The 25,782-nt window shown below is 39.3% G+C and overlaps 1 protein-coding gene and 1 long non-coding RNA gene across 4 annotated transcripts in view; one reads left to right on the top strand and one right to left on the bottom strand.

Moving 5' to 3' along the window:
* The window catches only part of LOC106736180 (uncharacterized), a 39,434-nt gene extending 20,470 nt beyond the window's left edge, over nt 1-18,964 (top strand). The window contains exons 4-7 of one of the 3 annotated variants that reach the window (XR_001371271.2): nt 498-599; nt 4,518-4,645; nt 5,927-6,061; nt 18,841-18,964. This is a non-coding gene — a long non-coding RNA (uncharacterized LOC106736180). Of the gene's footprint in view, nt 1-497; nt 600-4,517; nt 4,646-5,926; nt 6,062-15,143; nt 15,253-18,840 lie in introns of those variants that run through there. The other 2 variants (XR_003551391.1, XR_003551390.1) reach the window with 2 other exon arrangements.
* The window catches only part of LY75 (lymphocyte antigen 75), a 192,109-nt gene that overhangs the window by 83,478 nt on the left and 82,849 nt on the right, over nt 1-25,782 (bottom strand). The window contains exons 24-31 of the mRNA XM_027776510.1: nt 20,806-20,935; nt 18,920-19,146; nt 15,085-15,247; nt 12,426-12,593; nt 9,889-10,005; nt 7,658-7,852; nt 4,773-4,999; nt 1,281-1,449 (exon numbers count right to left, since the gene is read on the bottom strand). Of these exons, the coding sequence (XP_027632311.1) occupies nt 1,281-1,449; nt 4,773-4,999; nt 7,658-7,852; nt 9,889-10,005; nt 12,426-12,593; nt 15,085-15,247; nt 18,920-19,146; nt 20,806-20,935 (1,396 nt within the window). The remainder of the gene's footprint in view (nt 1-1,280; nt 1,450-4,772; nt 5,000-7,657; nt 7,853-9,888; nt 10,006-12,425; nt 12,594-15,084; nt 15,248-18,919; nt 19,147-20,805; nt 20,936-25,782) is intronic.

Genomic DNA, 25,782 nt, shown 5'->3' with positions numbered 1-25,782 from the left:
GGAAAGAGAGAGACGGGGTGGGGATGGGGAGAAGGGCACCTTGACAGGGTATTGCTCTGCTGCAGTGTGTTCAGGTCAACCCAAGATAAGGACTTGGGTTCCATAGGACTCTAGGATCACTCAGTGGTGCCCTACTGCCTACGCCACTGTGACTAGAGCAATATTTATTACTAATTCTAACAGAAGAGTGTACGAGTTTTATAATGTGTGTTATCATCCTATTGGTAAAGTGTGGATAATCTGAATCCAGGATCTGCCCTGGTATCAGTCAGCAATCTCAACCCAAACGATTGCTTTGTACTGCCGTTTCTATGGTGTGTAATATCTACACTATGTCCTTCAGTAGCTGAAGGCTCTTCGTGCTCTTTTCTCCAAGTCTCAGTTTGATGGAGTCCCCTTTATCTGTGGTCCTGTCTGTAGGAGAATGGCTGCTGTCATTTCCTTCTTCCACACTGTCTTGGTAGCCTTAATTTTTTCTTCTCTGTTTTCATCTTCAGTTGGAAGCCAAGCTTGATCTTTCTGAAGCTGCCTTTTTCTTCCCAGTCATGTTACTAGGTTGAGATCTAACTCGTCATTCAGTTCAACAGTTGGACTCCTAGGTAAGTTTCCCAGCTGCTGCTGGCCAAAACTCATTTACTAAATTCATCTGTCAAGTCTTTAAAACTGACAACTCCTCCTTAAAGCTACTGGTAGAGGGAGCTGTTATTAGTAAGATCTTGCATTTACACAGGGTCTTACTGTGTTGCCACAACACGTGCTTCAGCCTCCTAGCAGCTCGAAGCACAAGCACATGTCACCATGCACAGCTCCTTCAGACACAGTTTTCCTGTGTTGCCTACACTGGCAGTGAACTCATAATCCTTTTCCCTTAGACTTCTGAGTAGCTAGGACTACAGACCCATACCTCCTATGTGGTATCAGTTTGCTGAGTAGCAGTGCTTGCCAGTAAACATTTAATATGGTAAATAGTATTAAGTATTTCCTAAATTTATATACTGTGAAACCCTTTTTATAAAGGAGCATCCCTGCTTTTGAAAAAATAATGCTTAGTGAAATTAAATTCACAAATTCTACAATAAAATTTACTTAGTAATAGAATGACTGTCTTGGAGAACAAATTTCCTGAATGGATACTTGTTACTATTCACAAAGTATCAAAATTATTTTTATAGGATTTGAGGATAAGCCTTATCAAACATCTATAAAACATCCCTTGCATATTTAATCATATTCATATATACCACGTAGTAACGATACGGTTACTTAAAATCAAGTCTTACATTTTGCTGGTTTATAACAAATAGCACCTTCCTTAAGAGAGCTGCATTTTTCGTGTTTCCAAACTCCTTTTGGATCCAAGACAACACAATTTCCAGGAGATTTTTGGCCTTTCCACGGGATATAGTCAAATGCACTGCCATCAGACCATTCAAAACTTGATTCACTTCCCTATTTTAAGAATAGAAATAACCTGAATTCAGATGTATGACTTCAAAAAGAGCATAAAGAACAACATAGATACTTGCAGAAATATTGAAATGACACATTAATCATCTGCTTACAAGTATTACAAGTCTGGATCTATTAGTAAAATCAAAGATTTACTTTTTTTTTTTTTTGAGAGGTTTTCGCTATAGGGCACGTGCACTCGCCAGACAGACAGAGAGAGACATAGAGAAAGAAAGCGAGAAATCACCCCCCAGGGGGGATGGTCACACCGCAATCCCTTCTCCTCCATTTTCCTCTCGGGATCTTGGGCATGCACGCACACGCGCCTGGCGTGAGTTTTAAGCCACCGGGTCCGAGACACGAACCGCAGTTGACTACGTGGGAGTCCAGTGACATAGCCATTACGCTAACTGCTGGTTCCCCAGAGATTTACTTTTAAAAACGTTTCTCTTTTATTTGCTACTGAAAAGTGAAATACTGGGTCATAAGAGAAATCATGGTGCATTTTTCATAGAAAAATATGTCATGACTTTTCTGATGACTCAATAGCATAACAAAATTTCCTTCTAATGCAGTTCAGATTTTCGAAAATCAGAAAATCTAATTATCTGCCCTAATTACTATGCTCTAGGCAAATTATCCAGTGCTTTATTTCTATTTCTTCCCCACAAATTACTGCCTCAAATACTTGAGGTTGGACTTCTCAGACTTCAAGCTTCTAAAAGACATATTTGAGATATACTGGTGCTTCTTTGGGTCAAGTCAGAAAGTAGAAATAAGCCCTATATATTGAATTAATTCAACTACAGTCAAACTACACATATTCCTTATAGTCCACTCATATCAAGGTAGGAAGGAAGATAATCAAGTAGGAAAAGATATCACAGAATTCATATCATAACTTATCAAGATTATTGGTACATGGTCTATCCTAGCAAAGAGTAGCTTTTTCAACCTGCTGCCTAAAGTTTCTAGTGGGAAAGAACAGGAATAAGGTTTATGGCTAAATTGACTCTGTCTCATAATTAATTATTCCCTGTTCTAGCATTCTCAGGATCCCATCCATGATGCAGACAGTAACTGCAGGAACTTTTTTTTTTTAGAGGTTATTTCCTATATAGCGCATGCGCTTGCCAGAAAGACAGAGACAGAGAGCTAGAAATCATCTCCCCCGGGAATGGCCTCGCTGTAATCCCTTGTCCTCCATTCTCCTCTTGGGTTCTCAGTCACACATGTACACGTGCCCAGCATGAATTTAAGCCATGAGGTCCAGGACTCGAACCATAGTCAACTACATGGAAGTCCAGCGACATAGCCATTGCACTAACTGCTGGCCCCAGCTGCAGCAGCATTTAATGGTTCACTTTCTGATTCACTTTGAACTCCCTTAAGCCTCAGGTCTCTTCATTCTCTTTCAATCTGCAACAAAAATCTATTGATTCAGAGGTATCACAGTCTTACCTCCTTTCTTCCCTCATGTGGAACAATATCCTTACTCCTTGCCTGTAGAGTAAGCCACTCTGATCTGTAAGATCTCTTCTCTCTGTCCTGCTATTAGGGTGTATCTTCTGATCAAGGGGGTTTGGGATTGAGAGTCAAGTTACTAAATTCATTTATTAATGTTTCTGAGCAGTCAGGAGGACAGGCCCTGAGTCAGCTGTCCTCTGTGACCAAATCCAGGCTTGGGTGTTCTGCAAGAATTGAGTTCTGACCAAGGAAGATCTTGGGAATACTGGACTTAAGAAGCAGTGAGAACCAAACCTAGATGTGAGTCCAGGGATTTACATTTTTTTTTTTTAAGAGAGATTTTTGCAATAGGGTGCATGTGCTCACTGGAGACAGAGAGTCAGAAAGAGAGAAAGTGAGAAATCACCCCCGGAGGGATGGCAATCCCTTCTCCTCCATTCTTCTCTTGGGATTTGGGGCATACATGCCCACATGCCCAGCATATTTAAGTCACCAGGTCCAGGACTCAAACTATGGTCGGTCATCTGGGAGTTCAGCACCATAACCACTATGCCACCTGCTGGCCCCCAGGGATTTACTTTTGAGCATTTATTTGGGACATCTGTTCTGTACAGTTTGAGTAGGACTTAAAATTTAGAGATAAAGTAGTATATTCTGTTGCTAGTCTTTTTTTTTTTAAGAACGAGTTTATATAACACTCAAAATTAAATGATATACAAGTGGCTTCCATTTGTGACAAATACAGATTTATAATCCCAACCTTCACATAATTCTGAATATTGTTTTCTGTGTTTTATAGTTTTGTGGTTTGTGTCTCTGGCTACAATTTTTCACATTATTAATGCTATCAAGCAGCAGTGAACTAGAAAAGAAAAATACTCAAATTCAAAATGTGAATAGTACTTGGGATTTCTTTCTTTTTTGGGGGGGGGAGAGGTTCCCCCTCCCCCCACTATAGGGCACATGCGCTCGCCAGACAGACAGAGACATAGAGACAGAAAGCGAGAAATCACTCCCCAGGGGGGATGGTCACACCGCAATCCCTTCTCCTCCATTCTCCTCTTGGGATCTTGGGCATGCACGCACACGTGCCCAGCGTGAGTTTTAAGCCACCCGGTCCGGGATGCGAACCGCGGTCGACTACGTGGGAGTCCAGTGACATAGCCATTACGCTAACTGTTGGTCCCCTCTTTCTTGACATCTATAACCTCAATCCAATTCTAATCATACAATTCCAGTTTCAACACAACCATTTTTTGTATGTAAGGCATCATTATAAATGCATAAATATACTGATTAATAGAATTCAAATCATAGCATAGTAGATATGTTTATCAGAGTATTAATCCTGAATAGTATTAATTTCTAGGGGAAAAGTGAAAAGAAAGTATACATTTACTTATTTGTTAAGATTTTTAGTTGATTCCATATATAAATCCTTGTGTCAAAGCCTTTATAGAAACATTATTATCTTGATTTTACAGAGAAGGAAATAAGTGCAAAGGTTAAATAACTTGTTCATGATCACCCAGCATGTGAATGAAGACTTGCCTCTAGTATTGAAACTCAGGTTTTTCTGATTCTATGCTATTCCTTTTCAGCTTTCCAACTGGTTTTTTTCAGGCAAGCCACAGAAGAGTCAAGATACTAATTGATTGGTTCCTTGGGATGGTTGGGCCATTTGTGTTAGTGGATTCTACAGAGTGCTATTTGTTCTATGTTATAAAAGGTAAGCACTGCACTATGAAACTCAAGACTTAAATCTGATGTTGTACTTTAAATTAATATTTTAGTCAAATTTCCAACCTTCAAAGTAACAGATTTGGAAATTTTCTGGAAAAGAAAATAATACTTACATCATGACTTGAGAGTCCAACCCACAGTGGAAATCCATCACGTTTCACAATATCTTCCAGAAAGAGCTGACATTTTTGGTCATGAACACTTGCCAAATAACCTCCACTTTTAGAACATATACTTAATGCCTCATACCATGTTATCTTTTTTTGAATAATGTTATAAATTCCATCTTCATATGAGATGAATTCTGGCAATGTAGTATTATATTCTTCCTTGTAGTCAACTATAACATGTAAATTAAAAGTGTTAATAATTAATTTAAATTACAATCAAATACATATTTTGGATAAGGTGATATGCAATCATTTAAAAAGTTAAATAAAAATGGGCTTCTTATTAATAAGGAGATTTCTTTTTTAGTGCCACAGCACATACGATAGGCTTGCTCTTTTTCTTTTTTTCTTCCCTTTTCTTCCTTTCTTTCTTCTTTCTTTATTTCTTCCTTCCTTCCCTCTCTCTCTCTTCCTCCCTCCCTCCCTCCCTCTCTCTCTCTCTCTCTCTCTCTCTCTCTCTCTCTCTCTCTCTTTCTTTCTTTCTTTCTTTCTTTCTTTCTTTCTTTCTTTCTTTCTCTTTCTCTCTCTTTTTGTTTCTTTGCTGTAGGATGCATGCACTCACCAGAGAGAGAGCCAGAGAGGAGAGAAGGTGAGAAATCACCCTCAGAAGGGATGATCACACCATAATCTCTTCTCTTCCATTCTTCTCTGGGGACTTTGGGCACACACACACGCATGTACCTGGCATGATTTTCAAGTTGTTGGGTCTAGGGTTTGAACTATGGAGACAGCCATTTGGGATTCAGTCACCTTAATCTCCATGCAATCTGCTGGCCCATAATAGGCTCTTAAATATTACAGTTATCTGGTTGATTTAAAACAGTTATAAACATAGTCTTTCATTTAAAGAGCTCACAGATTAATTGAAGACAGAAAACAACAAAATGAAATGATGGCAAAGCTGTTAGCCACTAAAACATGTAAGACTTAATAGAGAAGAGTTCATTAGAATTCTAGGAGTCATGAAGCCTGCTTGATTAATTGGGTCTGGAGCATTAGATGGAATTAAAACTAAAAAGAAATAAGGTCACTAGAAAGTAGGAAAGTGATAAAAACAACAGCAGCAACAAAATCACAATGATGAAAATATCTTAAAGGGACACGGAAGCCAAGTGAGAGCTACTGGGACAGTCCCACAGTGCAGCAGTTAAGAGCTGCAGAGAGGAAACAGGATCCTACGTGGCCAACCATTGTTTGACTCCTGGTCCTGGTGGCTTATATGTCAGGCACAGGTATGTATGCCCGGTATCCTGATGGAATGGAGAGTTGATTGGAGGAAAAAGGATTGCAGCATGACCAGACCTGGATGGGGATGCTCTCTGTCTCTCTCTCTTTTGCATAACAGAAAAAACATTTTTTAAATGAAAGAGTTTTCAATGGCCAAAGCTGAAGCAATTTGATAAAAATGTTAAATAATGTAGCATTTTGGAATATAAACCTAAGTATAAAATAAATAATCAAGAGCCTATACTTTATCTAGAGGGTTAGGTGAAATTAAGAATAAAAAAAGAGGGGAATCAGCAGTTAATGTAATGGCTATGTCACTGGACTCCCATGTAGTCGACTGCGGTTCATGTCCCGGAGCCGGTGGCTTAAAACTCACGCCGGGCGCGTGTGTGCCCAAGATCCCGAGCAGAGAATGGAGGAGAAGGGATTGCGGTGTGACCATCCCCCCTGGGGGGTGATTTCTCGCTTTCTGTCTCTATGTCTCTCTCTGTCTCTCTGGCGAGTGCACGCACCCTATAGTGAAAACCTCTCCAAAAAAAAAAAAAAGAATAAAAAAAGAGAGTAAGGTAACTATAAAGTAAATGAGTGCTAAAAGTAAAGAAACAAGACCACAATGATGGGAGTACAAATAATCAAGCAAGTAAATGAAAAAATGGGGAGAAACAGACAACTCTTCTGTGTCGAAGAATTTATATAGATACTGCCCTTTCAGGAAGATGGAGGATAATTCTGCACTTTGTAATTATGAAGCAAGCACTATTTCTTCCTCACAAAAACTACAGTATTGGGAACCAGCAGTTAGCATAATGGCTATGTCGCTGAACTACCACGTAGTCGACTGTGGTTCAAGTCCTGGACCTGGTGGCTTAAACTCATGCCAGGTGTATGTGCGTATGTGCCCAAGATCCTGAGAGGAGAATGGAGGAGAAGGGATTGTGGCATGACCATCCCCCTAGGGGGTGATTTCTCGCTTCCTATCTCTCTGTTTCTCTCTGTCTTTCTGGCAAGCGCACACGCACAATAGCAAAAGAGGGGAATTTCCAGGACAAGAAAAAAAAAAAAAAGAAAGTTACAGTATGCAAAGAAGGAAAATGAGTAACTTCACAATAGAGAAACCTAACAAACACTGCCTTGACCCAAGTCATCAGGGTTAAAATCAACAATGATATGTCATGCCAATAGTATGTACCAGGGGTATGATGTGATGAGCATGACACTTCCTATCTTCCCAAACTAATAGCCCTAGTTTAATCATGAGGAAAACATCAGCCAACTCAAACTAAGGGACATTCTATGAAATACATGATCACTTAAAAACTGTCAATGTTATCATAAACAAGAAATCTGAGAAGCTATCACAGCCAGGAAGAGCTTAAAAACACATTAAGAGTAAACACTGTGTGGTAAGTTTTACTCTTTGATATCAAGACCATGACACCAGGGACCATGTCTTGTCCTTCCTCCTTAACCTCTGAAGCACCTCAGGGAGGGCTGAATTCAAAGGATGCATTAAAAAAATGACTGCATGATTTCCCTTAGTGAAGCGAAATGGCTATGTGATACCTTTGTAGTAGAAAGAGACTCTACAATAGTATACTTACCCATTTCAATTTTACAAGCAAGAATGCTATGTTGGTAAAAATAAAGTGCTTCTTCAATCACATTAAAGGTCTGAATATCCCAGAAGCCATCAGTGCTCAAACCAGCCAAAAATTTGCCATTTTTTACAGTTGGTCTTCCTGTTCTCCAGTGTGTATACGACAACATAGTCTTATCAAACCACATAAGTGAATTATCTAGAGAGGAAGCATTTTTTTTCTGGCTTGAGATTAAATTGAGACTTGAATTACACTGTAATGTTAATATTTTAAAATTAACTAGTTTTCTTTCTCTTTTCCTTACCTTCTATAAGGTTGTATGTTTTATATATTCCTTTAAAATATGTTCTGATTATAACAGTAAGTTATGCTTATTTTGAATTTGAAAAATATAAATTATAAACATGAAAATTACAATTAACCTAGAATTTCACCATCCTTCAATAATTTAGCACTTTTTCCCATTAACTATTCATTTCTCTTATATTTATGTTTAATTGCAATAGAAATGAACATAATTATTTTATTTAGAAATCACTGATACTGAAAAATTGGTGGCAAAAATTTCTTCTTTAGGTATAAACTACACAAAATTGTGCATACTTACAGTAACTAGTCTTGTGTTTTTTTAATTTGACAATGTGTGTGTGCACTCATCAGAGAGACAGAGAGCGAGAGAGAAAGAGGGAAAATGAGAAAAACCATTCCCCACCTTGGAATGGTTACACTACAGTCCCTTCTCTATTTCTCCCTCCTTTGGGAATTTTGGGCACATATGCACCCATCCCTTGTGTGTTTCTGAAGTCATTGGGTCTGAGACTTGAACTGCATGGTTGATCATATGGGATCCAGCTGCCTTAACCACCAGGCCACGGCTGACTCATTCATTGATTTTTTTTAAAGAAAGATGGCAAGACTAGTCAATATATTAGACTTTCTGTTTTTAAAAGTTTCCTAGTAGGGACCAGCAGGTGGAATGGTGGTGAAGGCACTGGACTCCCACATGTCTGAATGCGGTTTGAGTTCTGGACCCTGAGGCCTATAACTCTTGGCTCCTCCTGCCCAAAATCCGAGGAGGAAAATGGAGGAAAAGAGATTGTGGCATGGCCATTGCCCCTTGGGTGGTGGTGGTGGGGTATTTCTCACTTTCTCTCTGTCTCCGGTGAGCTCATTCGCCCTATGGCAAAAAAAAAAAAAAAAAAAAAAAATTTTAAGTTTTCTAATAGGGCTAACCCTGTAGTGTAGCAGTTAGGCACTATGCAAAGAAAGCTGGATCACTTGGGACCAGCAGTTAGCGTAATGGCTATGTCACTGGACTCCCACGTAGTTGACTGTGGTTCACGTCCAGGACCCGGTGGCATAAAACTCATGCAGGGCGCGTGTGCGTGCGTGTCCAAGATCCCAAGAAGAGAATGGAGGAGAAGGGGTTGGGGTGTGGCCTTCCCCCCAGGGTGTGATTTCTCACTTTCTGTCTCTCTGTCTGTCTGGCAAGCACACGTGCCCTATAGCAAAAATCTCTCTCTCTCAAAAAAAAAAAAAAAAAAAAGGAAAGCTGGATCCCACGTGGCTAACCAGGGTTCACATCCAGCCTGAAAAACACACTGGGCATGTGTTCATGTGCCCAGGATTTTGACAGGATAAAGAAAAAGAGGAAAAGTTATTGTGGCATGGCCAGACCCCATTGGAGGCTGCTTTGTCTCTGTTTTTCTACCTTGCTTGGTGCCTCTCATTCTTTGGCATAAAACTAACTCATATCAATCATAATTAAATGTGTGGTATTTAGTCCAAATTTTAAATATTCTATCCTACTGTCAGACCATGTGTCTCATTTTTCTAATGCTTACAATATATACACCCCAAGTCAATGCTACAAACTGAAAAGTGCCACATAATACAATAGAAAAGTGATTCTGCTTTCCCTTATCCCATATAGAGGTATACAATAAGTACTATAGCTTTATACATACATTTAGTTAGTCTTGAAATGCTAAAAAAAAGAGTGAAGAAATGAAATTATTTCCCACTGTTTAACTCTAATCATGGAGGTAATAATACATTAAGAGCAGAACAGGGAGACAAATAACCATCTTTTATTTACATGTTATGATAAATACACAGCAAGACTTTTGTATGTTAGTAAATATGCATTTAAGAACTATAATTTTGTAGTTTGACAAATAGGTTCTAATGAAGTATGACTAGAAGCAGAGAGAGTTGGCAGGTTTAGAACTTACTTTCATAAGTTATTCCTAACATGACCCACGAAGCCATATAATTGAAGTAGAGAAGTTGCTCAAGAACAAAATTATTCTCCTTTTCATCTCGAATACTCAGAATATGTGATTTTGGATCTGTTAAATAAAAAATAGTCAATAATTTTAATAATTATTTATCCAGAACACTTTGTTTCATTTGATGGACTTAGAGAATTTTATTTTCAAGTTTAATATACTCTAAAACTTAAAATAATATTAGAAAAGTACAAAGACATGTAAATTAAAACCACCTTATACTAAAACGAATAGGTTAAGAAGTTTTCAAATATTTTGCTATTAAATTTGGTCTTACAGTATAATGGAAAACTAGTATTTGAGCAGAGAATCTAAAACATTTATCATTTTATATTCCCTCCATTTAAAGCTTATATTAAGTTGTTATTATTCTACCCATATTTATGATACAGTGTCAAAGAGTACCCTCCATTAAATAATACCTTGTGGATGGGCTATAGCATAAATTGTTTTCTTTAGAGATCACTATTATATTAGGGTTAAAGAAGTTTAGTTAATTTCTCAAAGTGTGTTTTTAAAAAATAATTATTTATTTTATTTATCATTATTTTTATTTTTATTTTAAATTGACCATAGTAAGACACACACAGAGAGGGAGAGGGGGAAAGAGGGAGGGAGGGAAAGTGGGGGGAGAGAGGGGGAAGAGAGAGAGAAAGAAAGAAAGTGAGAAAACAAGCTGCCCGGTCTAGTACTTGAACCATAGTCAGCCATATTGGAGTCCAGTGCCTCTAATCACTACGCCACCTGCTGGCCCCTTAAAGTGTGTGCTTCTTTTTCTTTTTCTTTTTTTTTTTTTTTTGAAATAACCATGGAATTTCTCAGAAAAGGTCTGCATGGATTAGGGCCAGCAAGTGGTGTGGTAGTTAAGGCACTGGACTCTCACATGGCAACAGCAGTTCAAGTCCCAGACCTGGTGGCTTGTTTTCTCACTTTCTTCCTTTCTCTCTTTCTGTCTCTCTGTGGTAATAGCATGTAATCTACAACAAATTAAAAATTATAATAATAATAATAATTATAAATAAAATTAAATAATTCTAAAAATCCAAATAAAGTTTATGTTAACATACATTTGATGATGTCTAACAGGGGGTCATGGTGTCTAGTTAACCTTGTTCGTTTTCTAAGGATCTGTTTTTCAAGAACATTTCTCAAGACCAGTATTAAACAGGCACACTTTGGAAAATAATGGTTTAACATTTCCCGTAGGAACTTCCTACAAAGTTTATATTTCTGTCAGTTCCATTGTTCAGGAGTCACAAATCTTCTGTGGATCTTGTGGGAAATATCTAGTCTTGAGAGCTGTAAGTATGAAACGTGCATTTCTTTCAAGCCTAGCTGCTTTCTTGTCGTACATCTAAGCTTTCAACCACTCAAATTAACCTATTTTCACTTTACTCACACCTACCGTGATTTAACATCCATTCTTCTCTGCACTTCGGTGTTATTTCTTTTTAAATAGAAACCATTTTGTTTATACACATGACAGACTAGTTTTGGGTTTTTTTTTTTGAGAGGTTTTTGCTATAGGGCGCGTGCGATCGCCAGAAAGACAGAGAGAGACAGAGAGACAGAAAGCGAAAAATTAGGGGGGATGGCCACGCCGCAATCCCTTCTCCTCCATTCTCCTCTCGGGATCTAGGTCACGCACGCACATGCACCAGGCGTGAGTTTAAGCCACCAGGTGTGGGACTCGAACTGCGGTCGACTACATGGGAGTCCAGCAACATAGCCATTATGCTAACTGCTGGTCCCGCCAATGACAGACTAGTTTTTGAATGGATGAGGAAAGAAAGAGGTTACTACTCTGCTTACTTTTTTTTTTTTTTAAAGTTTCTGCCATAGGGCATGTGCGCTCACCAGAGAGAGAAAGAGAGAGAAAGTGAGAAATCAACCTCTAGAGAGGATGGCCACACTGTGATCCCACTTCCTCCGTTCTTCTTTCGGGATTTGGGGCATGCATGTACACATGCTGGTGTGATTCTCAAGCTGTGGCATCTGGGACTCACATGGCAAAGCTGGCCATGTGAGACCCAGTCTTAACCTCCATGCTATGTGCTGACCTTTATAGTTACCATTTTAACTAAACACACATTTGAAATATTGACACTGATAATGTAGATATTAGAAGATGAGGGGGCTGGCAGGTGGCATAGTGGCTAATGCGCTGGACTCCCACATGGCTGACTGCAGTTCAAACCCCTGACCCAGTGGTTTGAAACTCATGCCTGACACAAGTATGTGAATGGAGAAGTGACTGTGGCCTGGCCATCCCCGCCGAGGGGGCGATTTCTCTCTTTCTGGCTCTCTCTCTCCCTGGGGAGCACATGTGCCCTATAGGAAACATTTCTCTCTAAGAAAAAAACATTAGGAAATGAGCGTTTTTGAGATCTAGTTACCAGTGGCAATAAGAAACATTAATAACACAGTTGAGATGTAAAAAATCAGCACAATATACCATAATGACAGCCTAATAGACTTACTCAGTTTCTGGCATTTAGCATGAACTTCATCCTGTGCTGTTGCAATATGTCTATTCTTCGTTATCATGAAATTGTAGCAAGAGTTCTGAAATGGGATCCACGGAGTATTCAGAACAGGAGACGGACATTTAACACTGTCAACTGGTTTGACCTCCTTTTCAGTCTCATCTAGTAAAAAAGAGTTAATAGTAAGAACTCTAATTTCAAATATAAATGTTAAATCGTATTCACAGTCATTAGGCTGGATTTGTAGGACATGTTCAGGAAGCTAAGGAGTAATCGCCTGGTGACACGCACTCTCGGTTTAGATTCAAATACAGCAGACAGAATGCTGTACTTCTACAGGAAGAATACTATTGGACACATTTCCTTACCCCTGCTATGGAGGGGGAGAACGTGAAAAATGAAGTGCTATTAGCTAAAATGCCATTTCTACCTTCCTCCATTACCAAATGTCAAGGAGAAGAGGCCACCTCAGAGAAGCTATACAAACCTATTAATTAATAACAGGCACCTAACTAGAACTTTAAGAATTCATTTTTGAGTTCATTGTTGCTGACATCTCTAATTTTAAAGGAATATTTTAACAAAATATTTGATGTTCTAAACAAGTCATTGTTATAACCAAATAAAAGAGAAATGTTATTTAAAATGTACCATCTAGAAAATCTGATTTTTAAAATTTTACATAAAGGTCATATATTCAAAAAATGCAAATGTAGATATGCTCTACCCAAAATAAACTGACCCGACTTAATATGTAGTAGAGACCATTCAGTATCTTTTGCAGCAAATCCTTCTGTCTGTGAAGCAGTGTCTTCTTTCAACCACAAACCCACAAACGTGGGCCCCTAACAGCTGTTGAAACTACTTCCTTCTGATCGGGTTAGAAATTGCATATCTGACTCAGGCTCAGTTTATCAGATTCTTTCTAAGGATTTGAAAGGAACATTCAGAAATCGTCAGCTCAGCTCCAGTTATAGCTGTAAGGAAAGCTACAGCACTGTCATACTCCACAGTGTAGAGAGAGACATACCACTTAAAAAGAGTACAGGTCCGCAAAAAGGAGCAGACATGAGAGGTGGAAGAGAGTATCTCTGTTCCTAATTCCCACTCCCCTGGAGGCTCAGCCCTATCCTCATTTAGGGAGTTCCCTTAGGGTTAAGCTAGCATGAACTGGTTGCATTACTTGCAACCAACTGAGTCTTAACAGTGGCTCATGGAAGTTACATTAGTTGTTAGGACCAGTTGGTGTGGTTGGTGGTAAAGGTGCTGGGCTCTTGCATGGCCAACTATAGTTCCAGTCTTTGACCTGGCAGCTTGAAAAATCACACTGGGCACATTGTATGCATGCCCAAAAATCCCAGGAAGAGAATAGAGGAAAAGGGGTGGCAGCATGGCCATCTTGATGGGAGGCAGGGAGTGATTTCTCACTTTCCCTCTCACTGTCTCTCTCTCTCCATCTCTCTCTGGTGAGCGTGCGGATCCTATGGCAAAAAATCTTTAAAAAAAAGTCAATGTTAAGAATTATGAAAGAGTAGGCTGGCCCTCTGCCCTAGTGGTTAAGGGAGCTGGATCCCATATGACCTGGCAGCTTGAAATACACCCACTATATGGTAGTGTATGCCCCAAATCTTGACAAGATGGAGAGGTGGAGAGGGGATTATGGTGTGACCACCCCTCATTGAGGGCTACTTTCCCTCCCCTTTTTCTATCCCCTGGCTAGTGAATGAACTCTGTCAATTTGAAAAAGAAAAAGTTATTTAAAAAATAATTATGGGAACTAGCAGTTAGTGTAATGGCTCTGTTGCTGGACTCCCATGTAGTCGACAGCGGTTTGAGTCCTGGACCTGGTGGCTTAAACTCATGCTGGGCACATGTGCGTGCGTGCCCAAGATCCTGAGAGGAGAATGGAGAAGAAGGGATTGCAGTGTGGCCATCCTTCCTGGGGAGTGATTTCTCGCTTATGTCTCTCTATCTCTCTGTCTTTCTGGCAAGCGCACGCGTCCTATAGCAAAAACCTCTCCAAAAAAAGAAAAAAGAAAAAAAATTATGAAAATTTGGCCACAGTGGCACAGTGTAATGCAACATCATGTAGTGTTGAGGCTACATGGGAAGGTCGTAGGTTTGCATCCCGAGGTCTCTCTGCACACACGTGAGCCGTGTGTGCATGTGTCTGTGATCCTTGTTGGAAGAAGCTGGAGACAGATCATGGCATGAAGATTCTGCTGGGTTTTCCCTCTCCTCTCTTTTTCTCTCTCTCACACACACACACATACACACACACAGTCTTGGAAAAAAATAAATAAACTTTAAAAAAAATTATAAAAGAATTCCCACAAATGTAAGTTTTCTATTAACAGTATAAATACAAAGTATATGCAAAATGAGGCTGAATAATAACAGGACTTAAAGTGTCAATCACCATTGTCAGCTGACAAAAATAAAGATAAATAATGTCTAAAATAACTAATTAATGACAACATATATATAATAATTCTACTTGAATACAAATTTTCATGACCAATATTGCTGTACAAGGACACAGTTATAATTTCTTCACACTCTAAAACCAGATTTTATTAAATCACTGCTTAGAAATTCTGCTATGCCTAAGACTGACAACAATTTAAGAATTAAAATATTTAAATTTACATACTTCCTGGATAGTAGCAAATAGCACCTGGTTGATTATCACTGCAATCCGCTGTTTTCCAGAATCCATCAGTGTCTAATATGACACAATCTTCAACTTGCTGATTATCAGCCCAGCGACTAAAACGAAGACGTTTCCCATCTGACCAGCCAAAGTTGCGTTCATCCTGTCAGGAGCACAAACACAGTTCAAGTGATAATATCTGTTTTCTATTTTGTATTATTTTGACCCTCAAGGTTAATCTAATCACTTTGTTGGTGTTACCAAAGGGCATATGTGCTTGCTAGAAAGAGAACACCCCCAATGGGGAATGTTCATGCTACAATCCTCCTTCCTCATTCCTACCTGTATCGGGATCTTGGGCATGAGCACACACACACACAGACACACACACACACACACACACACACACACACACACACGGAGTATTTTTCAAGTCATGGACAGGGATTCCAAATGTGATCAGTCATGTAAGACTGGCTCCCTTAACCATTGTGCTATGGGGGCCAGCCCTTGCCCTCAAACAACTTTTAATTTAATTTTATATTTAACTCCCTTACACAGCACTTACTTTGTGCTGGGCTGAGTGCACTATGCTGAGTGCTTTACAAACATCGACTTACCTAATCCTCATAACAACCACAGGAGAGAGGTACTATTATTCTTTGTTTATTTGTTTTTGCCTTAGGGTGCATGTGCTTGTGGAGGGTAAGGGATAAAGAAAGAGAAAGTGAGAAATCACTCCCCAGGGGGATGGCCATGCTACAATCCTTTCTCTTTCATTCCCCTTTTGGGATTTTGGGCACACATGCACTCACACGTGCCCAGTGTTACTTCCAAGCCACCAGGTCTAGGACTCAAACTGTGGTTGACTACGTGGGAATCGAGGTACCTCAACCTCCATGCCACTGGCTGGCACCGAGAAAGGTACTCTTATTATTTCCATTTTACAGAAGAGGGAACTGAAGGTATGCAATGTGTACCAAGTCAGAGAGACTGTGAAACGCAACTCTGGAACTCTACTCCAGCCTATCAGACCCTACAGTCTGTATCCTACTTGCCACACTGTGCTGCCTCACACATCATTGAAGCTGTTGGTTGCTGGAAATCAGAACGCTAAAATGGAATGGGGACCACTGTACGACAACAGAGTATATTGGAGAGAACATGAGTTTTAGAACTGAGCATTTGCGGTTTTGAATCCTGGTTCAGTCATTCACTAGTTTTTGACTAGTGAGCCTACCTCTCTAAGTTTCCATTCCTTCTTGAACGTATTAAATGGGTGGTTCCACTTCAAGGGGCTGGAATGAATGGGCTAATGTGTAAAACACATAACCCAGTGGCTAGCTGGCACACAGAAGTACACAGATGCTAGTGCCACCCCTCAGGCCTTGTGGATCTCACATCACTATTTTCACACTTGTCTTTGGGAAGAAGTTTTTTATTTCACTGTATTTTAATGTGAGCTAGAAGTTGGCGGACATCTCTCTCTACAGCATGGATGAGGGCTGATGCCAACCTGTCTTGAGATAGGCTTTGGAAAGTAGGTAGAGAGATCCAGGGAATATGGTGTGGGATACAGTACTGTCTGAGTTTCCTCATGGTGCCACTAGAGTCTAGGCCTTATATATCAATGCCGGGCTCATCGACCATGGAGATACGCTTTTCTGAGGCCCAAGGCAATCTGGATCTCTAGTTTACTTGGAATATTGAGTGAAGGCCACATAGTCTCCTGAGTGAACCATAAACAGCAAATACTGTCAAGCCCCAATATCACCAGTCACTTCATTCTGAACTGTTCTTGCCTTAGTTAATCCATACGACATTGTGGCCTCAAATGTGGCTTTTGGGAACATGGCTAGGTCTGGGACTCCACCCATGGCTGACTACATGGGAGTCCAGTAATGTAACCATTTCGCCATCTGCTGGTCCCTCACTGCCACACTCTTCCATACCTCAGAACTACTGCACCTCAGAGACATGCCTTAGTTGAGGCCAACATCATTTCCAGCCTGAATTTATGTGAAAATAACTGGCCTCTCTGTCTCCACACCACTTGCTTCCTCCCCAACCCTCTACCCGTGTCATCTCACTTTAGGGAAAATCTTGTACTGTTACTACTCTGCTTAAAACTTTTCAATATCTTTGTATTGTTTCAAAATAAAGTGTTATTTGTTAATATCCTACTATCCTCCAAAGATTTAAGACAGCATATGAAGATATATAATAAGCAAATACATACAATATGTTAAAATTATGGTTGAAAGTAAAAAAGGGAACCATAGAAAAAGACTGAAAATAGGATCATTAATAAGACCAAATTGTTATTATTATTATTTTAGGTTTTTGCTAAAGGGTACATGTGTTTACCAGAGAGACAGAGAGAAATAGTGAGAGGGAAAGTGAGAAATAATCCCCCAGGATGACCATGTCATGATCCCTCCTCCACTCTCCTCCAGGGATTTTGGGCACACACTGACATGTGCTTGGCGTGATTTTCAAGCCACTAGGTCTGGGCTTGGGACTGCAGTAGGCCGGGTGGGAGTCTAATGCCTCAGTCACCTATCTGCTGACCCAGAGCAGCAGGAGAAAAAAGTAGGGGGCAGGGGAACAGGATGGTATGATCCTAATTTTCTTAATGTTTGGTATGTATCAAAATATTAAACCTTATTTATCGTCAGGTTCTTAGATAACAGGTGATTTTAATTGTCCTGTTTTAATTGATTACACAAGTTTTCTACAGTGGCAATATTGCTTTTGTTTTAAAAGATTAAAGGTGACTGAAACTAAGAAATGCAATAACTTATTCCCCTCGCAGTGATGGGCTTCATGGAATTTTAAACACTGAAGAAAGCCTGAGTAAAAGTAGTGTTATTCAGGAGGTGGTGCTCTGAGGTGGGTAAGCAGCAACCTGATCTCCTGGCTTGATCTGGAAGTAAATTTTAGAATCCCCAGAGGCTCAGAGAGACTATTCTTCAAGCATTTTCTAAATGCTACTTTTAATTGTGCTTCTGGTAATAATCTTAGTAATCTTAGTGTTTTTTTTTTTCTTTTTTCTTTTTCTTTTTTTCCTTCACTCTCCAGCTTAATGTTGCATTTGTGCTAGGACTAAATTATCATCTGTCACATTTCCTCCAACCGTTTGTATACTGGGGTATTCCATAGCCATGGAAAGAAGCAAAAAGAGCCTATAATGCTAGGAGGAATATGACAGCATCACCTCCCAAAATCCCCTAGTTATTTATTGCCCAAACCTTCAGCTGCATAATAATTCCTATTCATGCTACATGAACATAGGTTAGTGTCGGGAATTAACAGAAGACTAGCATTCTTTGGTGGGCTATGAAGTGAATGAGAAATATCCAAAACATCTATCCAGGAGAAAACTCGAGATGTGATAAAACATTATCCTGATCCCTTTCTATTGAGAATGACTTGATTTCACTCTGCTGATTTTGCAAGGGGTGGAAACTATTCAATACCTCCCATTGTGTTCTAAATGTCCTAACCCATTTGTTTCTCCATCATTCCTTCTCAAGATTTCCGTGGGAAGAGATATGGCAGCTCCTGATTCTAGCACAGTCTTTAAATAGAATAAATAAAAAGAAGGGCTCAAATATATGTGTCCACAAGAACCTTTTCTTAATCTAAACAATAAAGCACTAGATTTTTTCAATAGTGAAGAAATGATTGTTGCTATAAGCCACATAGCAATGAAACTTGCTAGAGTAAAATGTCAAGATCTCTGGTTTTTTTTAGCCTGATAGGAGAGATGTTATTTGCAATGAAGAAATAACGTATTCAGTGGGCCAGACCTGACCTGAGACTGAACACTTACGTCTAGACTGGAGAGTCCAATCCATAAAGAGGAGTTGTGACGGACAGCTTGCACGGTGAGGAACGCCTGCTGGTAGGGATCGGTGATGCTCACCAGGTGCATGTTGTCTTTCAAACACTCCCTCAGAGCATCCTGCCAGGTCAAAGCCTTAGGGATTATTTTGTACAAGTTATTCCCATACTTCACAGTTTCTGAAGTATTCTGCAAAGTCTGTGTGCCTTCAAATTCTGTATGTAAAAGAAAACAACAGGACTGCCCATTCTGCAAGTCATGAAACATTTATTTAAATTTCTCCTCATGCCAATCTACCTTAGATATTATCTACCTATTTATTGATTTTAGATTGTAGTGAAATAAATAGGTATGTCTTCCTGTATATCTTAGGTAAAATGCATGAACTGTGGCATTTGTTTTCTAAAATTGGAACAAAATTCTGGGCCATTGATCTGATTTAGGGAAAAGAAAAGCTGTGAATAAATGTAGCCTGCAGTAAGATTTCCATTCCATGGTGTCAAATATCTCCTTTTGAACTGCTTCAACAAGAGAAGGTATTAAGTGTCCCTTTGCAAAGTTTTCATTGGGGAGAGCTACTGTACAAAAATGCACAAGCCACCCACGAGATTTGTATTGCACTACAGTCCCCCTCTGAATAACCAGTTACTAAAAAGTGTGGGACAAATGGGTAAAGATTAATTTAGCAAAAAAGTTCTATAGAAGTACAGAAATTTAGAGGTAGTTATGAAAAATCGACTTAAGATTCCCATTACAAGAATAAGTTTTTTTTTTCCTTAATCATCTATTGAATGCACACTGTGGTCAATGAAAATTGATGTAACATATTTTTTTTTGATAGGTTTTCGCTATAGGGCGTGTGCGCTCGCCAGATAGACAGAGAGAGACATAGAGACAGAAAGCAAGAAATCACCCCCCAGAGGGGATGGTCACGCCGCAATCCCTTCTCCTCCATTCTCCTCTCGGGATCTTGGGCGCGCACGCACATGCGCCCGGTGTGAGTTTTAAGCCACCGGGTCCAGGATGCGAACCGCGGTCGACTACATGGGAGTCCAGCGACATAGCCATTACGCTAACTGCTGGTTCCCATGTAACATATTTTGAAAAATCTTTCTTAAAATACAGATGATTCCAATGTTTAGTACTCAAGTTACTTTTATTTGGATTATAGGAAGGCATAAACAGTGATCAATTTAAACTGCTTCACATCCTTTTTAAAAAATTAATGCTAAAGTTGACAATATGTATTTATAATAAAGTCGACAAAGATATTAAGTTTCTTTCTTTTCTTTTGCTTATTACAAAAAATAAAATCTTTTGGGAGCCAGCAGTTAGCGTAATGGCTATGTCGCTGGACTCCCACGTAGTCGACCGCGGTTTGCGTCCTGGACCCAGTGGCTTAAAACTCACGCCAGGCTCGTGTGCCTGCGTGCCCAAGATCCTGAGAGGAGAATGGAGGAGAAAGGATTGCGGCGTGACCATTCCCCCTGGGGGGTGATTTCTCACTTTCTGTCTCTATGTCTCTCTCTCTGTCTGGCGAGCACACGCGCCCTATAGCGAAAAACCTCTCAAAAAAAAAAAATCTTTTAATGCCCAAATAGAAAACAAAATTTAACCACAACTCATTATTCATTAGATGGCACAAACACAGTCTATCAGATACTTAATTTTTATATTTAATTAAATATGGCAATGATACTTGAAAAAAATCACGTTCTATTTAAGATAATCTGACTCATTGTGCCAATATAGATTTAGTCATGCTAAGCTCTGTGATTGTAAGTTAATATGAATTCATTTAAAAGATTTTTATAAAAAGAAGCTTATATATCTAAGATATAAAGTACCATAGTTATCGAAATAATAATCAATACCTGGATATTTCTGACAGAGAGATACAGAGTGATGTTCACTGCAGGAAGTAAAATTCCATGTCCCAGTAAATGGTGACTTTTGGAGGTTGAGCATTACAGCACAGTGATAAAGGGACTCCTCTTCAAAAAACTAAACAAAAAGGCAATAGTAATAATAATAAATCAGTAATAATATAAAAAATAAGCAATCATTAAGCTAACAGTCTGAAGAGCCTAGCAAGAAAATTTTTGGTCCCGGTTTTGGTTTTTCCCCTGAAAAAAATCCCATGAAGGAATTGATCACAAAGTTTCTAAGAAAATTCTGATAAACTTAAAAAGCCCAGGAAAAGGGCAACTAACTTTAGAAATTAAAAACAAAATAGTGGCACTTTTGATAAATACATCTTCAAAACAGATGAAGAAAAGTTTAGAAATAAGACAAAACAATTCATGTAATTTTTTTGAGAGGTTTTTGCTGTAGGGTGTGTGAGCTTGCCAGAAAGACAGAGAGAGACAGAAAGACAGTAAAGCAAGAAATCACCCTCTAGGGGGTATGGCCACACCACAATCCCTTCTGCTCAATTCTCCTCTCAGGATCTTGGGCATGCATGCACACATGCCCAGCGTGAGTTTAAGCCACCGGGTCCGGGACTTGAACAGTGGTTGACTACATGGGAGTCTAGTGACGTAGCCATTATGCCATCTGCTGTTCCCAATGTAGTATTTTTTTAATCTGAAAATTTATTCAAAGTTTATTGCCCTATATATTTCTGTATGTTTGAAACACAGGAATTACAAAAATAAGAAAAGTAAACTTATCCCAAAGACTATAGATTAAAAAAAAAAAAAAACCCAATGAATATTAAACCAAAAATGAAATAAAATAAATGTAGTAAATAATAAAATAAGAAATATAAACAAAATGGATCTGGGTAAAACCTTATGTGAAGGTAAACATGTATCATTAAATGTATTCTTTTATATAAAAGAAAAAATGAACTGAGAACTTAATGTAGGAGGTTAGAAAATAAACAAAAGCCTAACTTCAAGAAAAACAGGATAGAAAAATGTAGCAGTATTTGTATGTAGTGTTCATAAATATAGAAAATAAACCAAAGTAGAGGGTGGAGAAAATGACATGCACTTATTTTTGTAAAAATCTCTATAGGGAAAAAAAAAAATCAATCAAAATAAGATACAAAGATGTGTTCCCACCAACCCCAGAGAAAGAGAAAGGGACAAAGCATCCCATGGTGGGGTGTAGTCACATCACAGTCCTGTCTCTCCCATTTCTCTGTCCTGTCAGGATTTGGGGCACACACACATGCTATATGTTTTTCATGCTGCCATGACCAGGATTCAAACTGTGCAATTGGCCACGTGAGATCTGGCTCCCTTAATCACTAGGCCAGACGGTTGGCCGAGATATGGAGATTTAAGGTGATGATACAATGCAACTCTAGTCTAGTACATTTGAAAATCTAAATAAAGTAGACAACTTTCTTGAAAAATAACAATGAGCATAATTATCAAAGGTGAAAGTGAAAACACCAAAATGTACTAGTAACTTTGGAAGAAATTGAAAATTAATAATAATGGCTTTTAAAAAAAAACTGTATGTTAGCACAGCTTTAAATTAATTATCTTAATTTAAAGGGACCAGCAGTTAGTATAATGGCTATGTCGCTGGACTCTCATGTAGTCGATCACAGTTTGCGTCCTGGACCCGGTGGCTTAAAACTCACGCAGGGCGTGTGGGCGTGCGTGCCCAAGATTCCGAGAGGAGAATGGAGGAGAAGGGATTGCAGCGTGGCCATCCCCCCTGGGGGGTGATTTCTCGCTTTCTGTCTCTCTGTCTCTCTGTCTGGCGAGCACCTGCGCCCTATAGCAAAATCCTCTAAAAAAAAATTATCTTACATAATCCTCACATTGGCTCTATGGGGCAGGTATGATAGTATCAAAGCTTACAGGTGAGAAATCGAGATTTAAGAGACTCCTGACCCTGGCAGCTTGATGGATGCACTGGGATAGTGTGCATGTGTGCCCCAAGTCGCAGTAGAATAGAGAGATGGGTAAGAAGGGATTGCAGTGTAATTCTCTCCATTGGGAGGTGCATTCTCCCTGTCTTTCTCAGTCTTTCCCTGGTGAACACACATGCTATCTGGAAATTTATTTTTTAAGAATTTTTAAAAATTTTAACTTTATTTATTTTAATTTTACACGAGAGAGAGAGAGAGAGAGAGAGAGAGAGAGAGAGAGAGAGAAAAGTGAGAAAGCAAGCCGCCCCGTCTGGGACTTGAACTGTGCTTGGCCATGTGGGAGTCGAGCGCCCTTAACAACCATGCCACCTACCAGCTCCTGGAAATTAAAAAAAAAAAAAGCAATAAACACAAGAAAAGTGAGCACGCTTAATGTTTACAACGTCATAAAATCAATAAATACATGGGACCAACTGCTATTATGGTTGTTAAGGCACTGGGTTCCCACATGGCTGAATATGGTTCAAATCCCAGACCTAGCGGCTTGAAAACCACAACAAATAGATAAACAAACAAGTAAGTGTCTTTTTAAAAATTCAATATTACATAGTGTTTATGACAGATACATTTGCAAAGAGTAAGAACATTCATAGTTCATGAAATTGGATTATTTTTTAACTTATGAAAGTTTGTTTTTATTAGAAATCAAGAAATATTAAATACATCATTTAGACTACCATTAGCAAGAATTTTAAAAAGATAATGCTCAAGGGAGGTGATGCAGTAGAGAGGCTAAGAATGCTGGTTCTGCAGTTTTGAACCTAAGTTTTGTTTTTAATTTGCTAGAGAGTTGCGTGTGCTTGTGGGGAGAGACAGAGATAGAAAGGGAAAGTAGGAAACCAACCCCTATGGGGGATCATGCCACAGTCCCTTCTCCATTTTTTCTTTCAGGATTTTGGGCACAAATGCACATGTGCCCAGGATGTATCCCAGGCCACCAGGTCTGGGACTCTGTACAGTCAGCCATGTGGGATCCAGCCTTCTCACACCACTGGCTGGCCTGGACCTAGATTTAAATCTCAACTCTGCACACATTGGCTGCACAATCACTGACAAGTTTTATAACTGCCTGTTTCTGAGTTTCTAAGATGCGGTAGAGGTAACAAACATCTTTCATAGTTACTGTGCTGATTAAATGAAATAATGCATGTGATGCATTAGCAGAGTGCCTGGCACATATAAACATTTGTGGGGCCTGATGATGGTGCACTGGTAAAACAAAATGCTCTGCAAGGTTGACCCACATGGGAAGATTCCAGATTCCCACCACAGACATCCCTGAATATGTGGGGCACATATAGGCAGATGATCTGGAACCTCCTGAGGCTTCAGGTAGATTATGGAGTTAGTTGAGGGTGCCATCTCTCTGTTTCTCTCTGTTTTTCTTGCTTATGGAATAAATAAATAAATAAAAGGAACTTTAAAAAAGTTTGTGGAAGGTCCAGCAGATAATGTGGTGGTTAAGGTGTTGGCTTTCCACATGGCCAAATTCAAGCCCCATACCTGGTGGCTTGAAACTCATACTGGGTGCGTGTGTGTGTGTACCCAAAATCCCAGGAGGAGACTGGAGAAGAAGGGGTTGCAGTGTGACCATCTCCCCTGGGGGGTGATTTCTTACTTTCCCTCTCTCTGTCTCTCTCCAGTGAGGGCATATACTCTAAGGAAAAAAAAAAAAAGAAAAAGAAAGAAAGAAAGAAAAGAAAAAGCTCTAGAAGAAAAAGATTCTGAAATACTCATTGTGATTCCCTAGATTAGGCTCAAATATGATTGGTTTGAGACTCATTTGGTCATGAAATTGATTGAGTGGATCTTGGCTAATATTTGTGATAATGAAATAGATGGATAGGATAGGATAAGAAAGGAGAATGGAATGAAAATATTGGTTTACATAATCTCTAAATTAAGTATTAGTTACTAAAAATTCTTTCAGTTCAATATAATATCTATATCTATGTACTAGGTGATTTTTATTTATTTATTTTTCATTTTTTTGGAGAGGTTTTTGCTACAGTGCACATGCGCTCACCAGAAAGACAGAGAGAGAGAGAAAGAGAGACAGAAAGCGAGAAATTATCCCCCAGGGGGGATGGCTGCGCCACAATCCCTTCTCCTCCATTCTCCTCTCTGGATCTTGGGCAAACACGCAAACGCACCTGGCTTGAGTTTAAGCTGCCGGGTCTGGGACTCGAATAGCAGTCAACTACGTGGGAGTCCAGTGACATAGCCATTAGGCTAACTGCTGGTCCCGTGAACTAGGTGATTTTTAAAATGTGTTTTTTACTGTTGGGTATGGGAAAAGATTTAAAAAATCACTGTCCTGGGACCAGCAGTTAGTGTAATGGCTATGTCACTGGACTCCCATGTAGTCAACTGCAGTTCTAATCTTGGATCTGGTGGCTTAAACTCACGCTGGGTGTGTATGTGTGCAAGCTCAAGATCCCGAGAGAATAATGGAGAAGAGATTGAGGCGTGGCCATCCCCCCTGGGGGGTGATTTCTAGCTTTCTGTCTCTCTGTCTCTCTCTGTCTTTCTGGAGAGCACATGCACCCTGTAGCAAAAACCTCTCAAAAAAAGAAAAAAGAAAAAAAAAAAACACTGTCCTAAATTTAAATGGAATCAGAGTTGACATTTTTTCATTGTGTTTACTCTTTTATAACTTCCCATTTTCTGTATTAACCAGGCATTATTTTGATATTAACCAGGTATTATTTTTGGTGCATAGTTGCACACGGTTCAGAGTTCCCATTGCTACCAACATCAACCTTGAGCAAAATAACACTATGTCAGGAACATTAGTTGACTATTCTCTAGGACAAATTTTTTAAATTCAACCTTTATGTTAATTTCTCAATCTTTGCCCTTTTAGCATGATTTCAATATAACTACTGTCTATATAATGTTCCCTTCCTGTCTACAGCTTCACCCTCAGCTCTTAAGGAAAAATGGTCTCCACGCACCA

The sequence above is a fragment of the Tupaia chinensis genome, unplaced genomic scaffold, assembly GCF_000334495.1.
Source record: "Tupaia chinensis unplaced genomic scaffold, TupChi_1.0 Scaffold000674_2, whole genome shotgun sequence".
Classification (NCBI taxonomy): domain Eukaryota; kingdom Metazoa; phylum Chordata; class Mammalia; order Scandentia; family Tupaiidae; genus Tupaia; species Tupaia belangeri.
The sequence above is the reverse complement of the archived record's forward strand: the minus strand, read 5'-3'. Positions and strand labels throughout refer to the sequence as shown.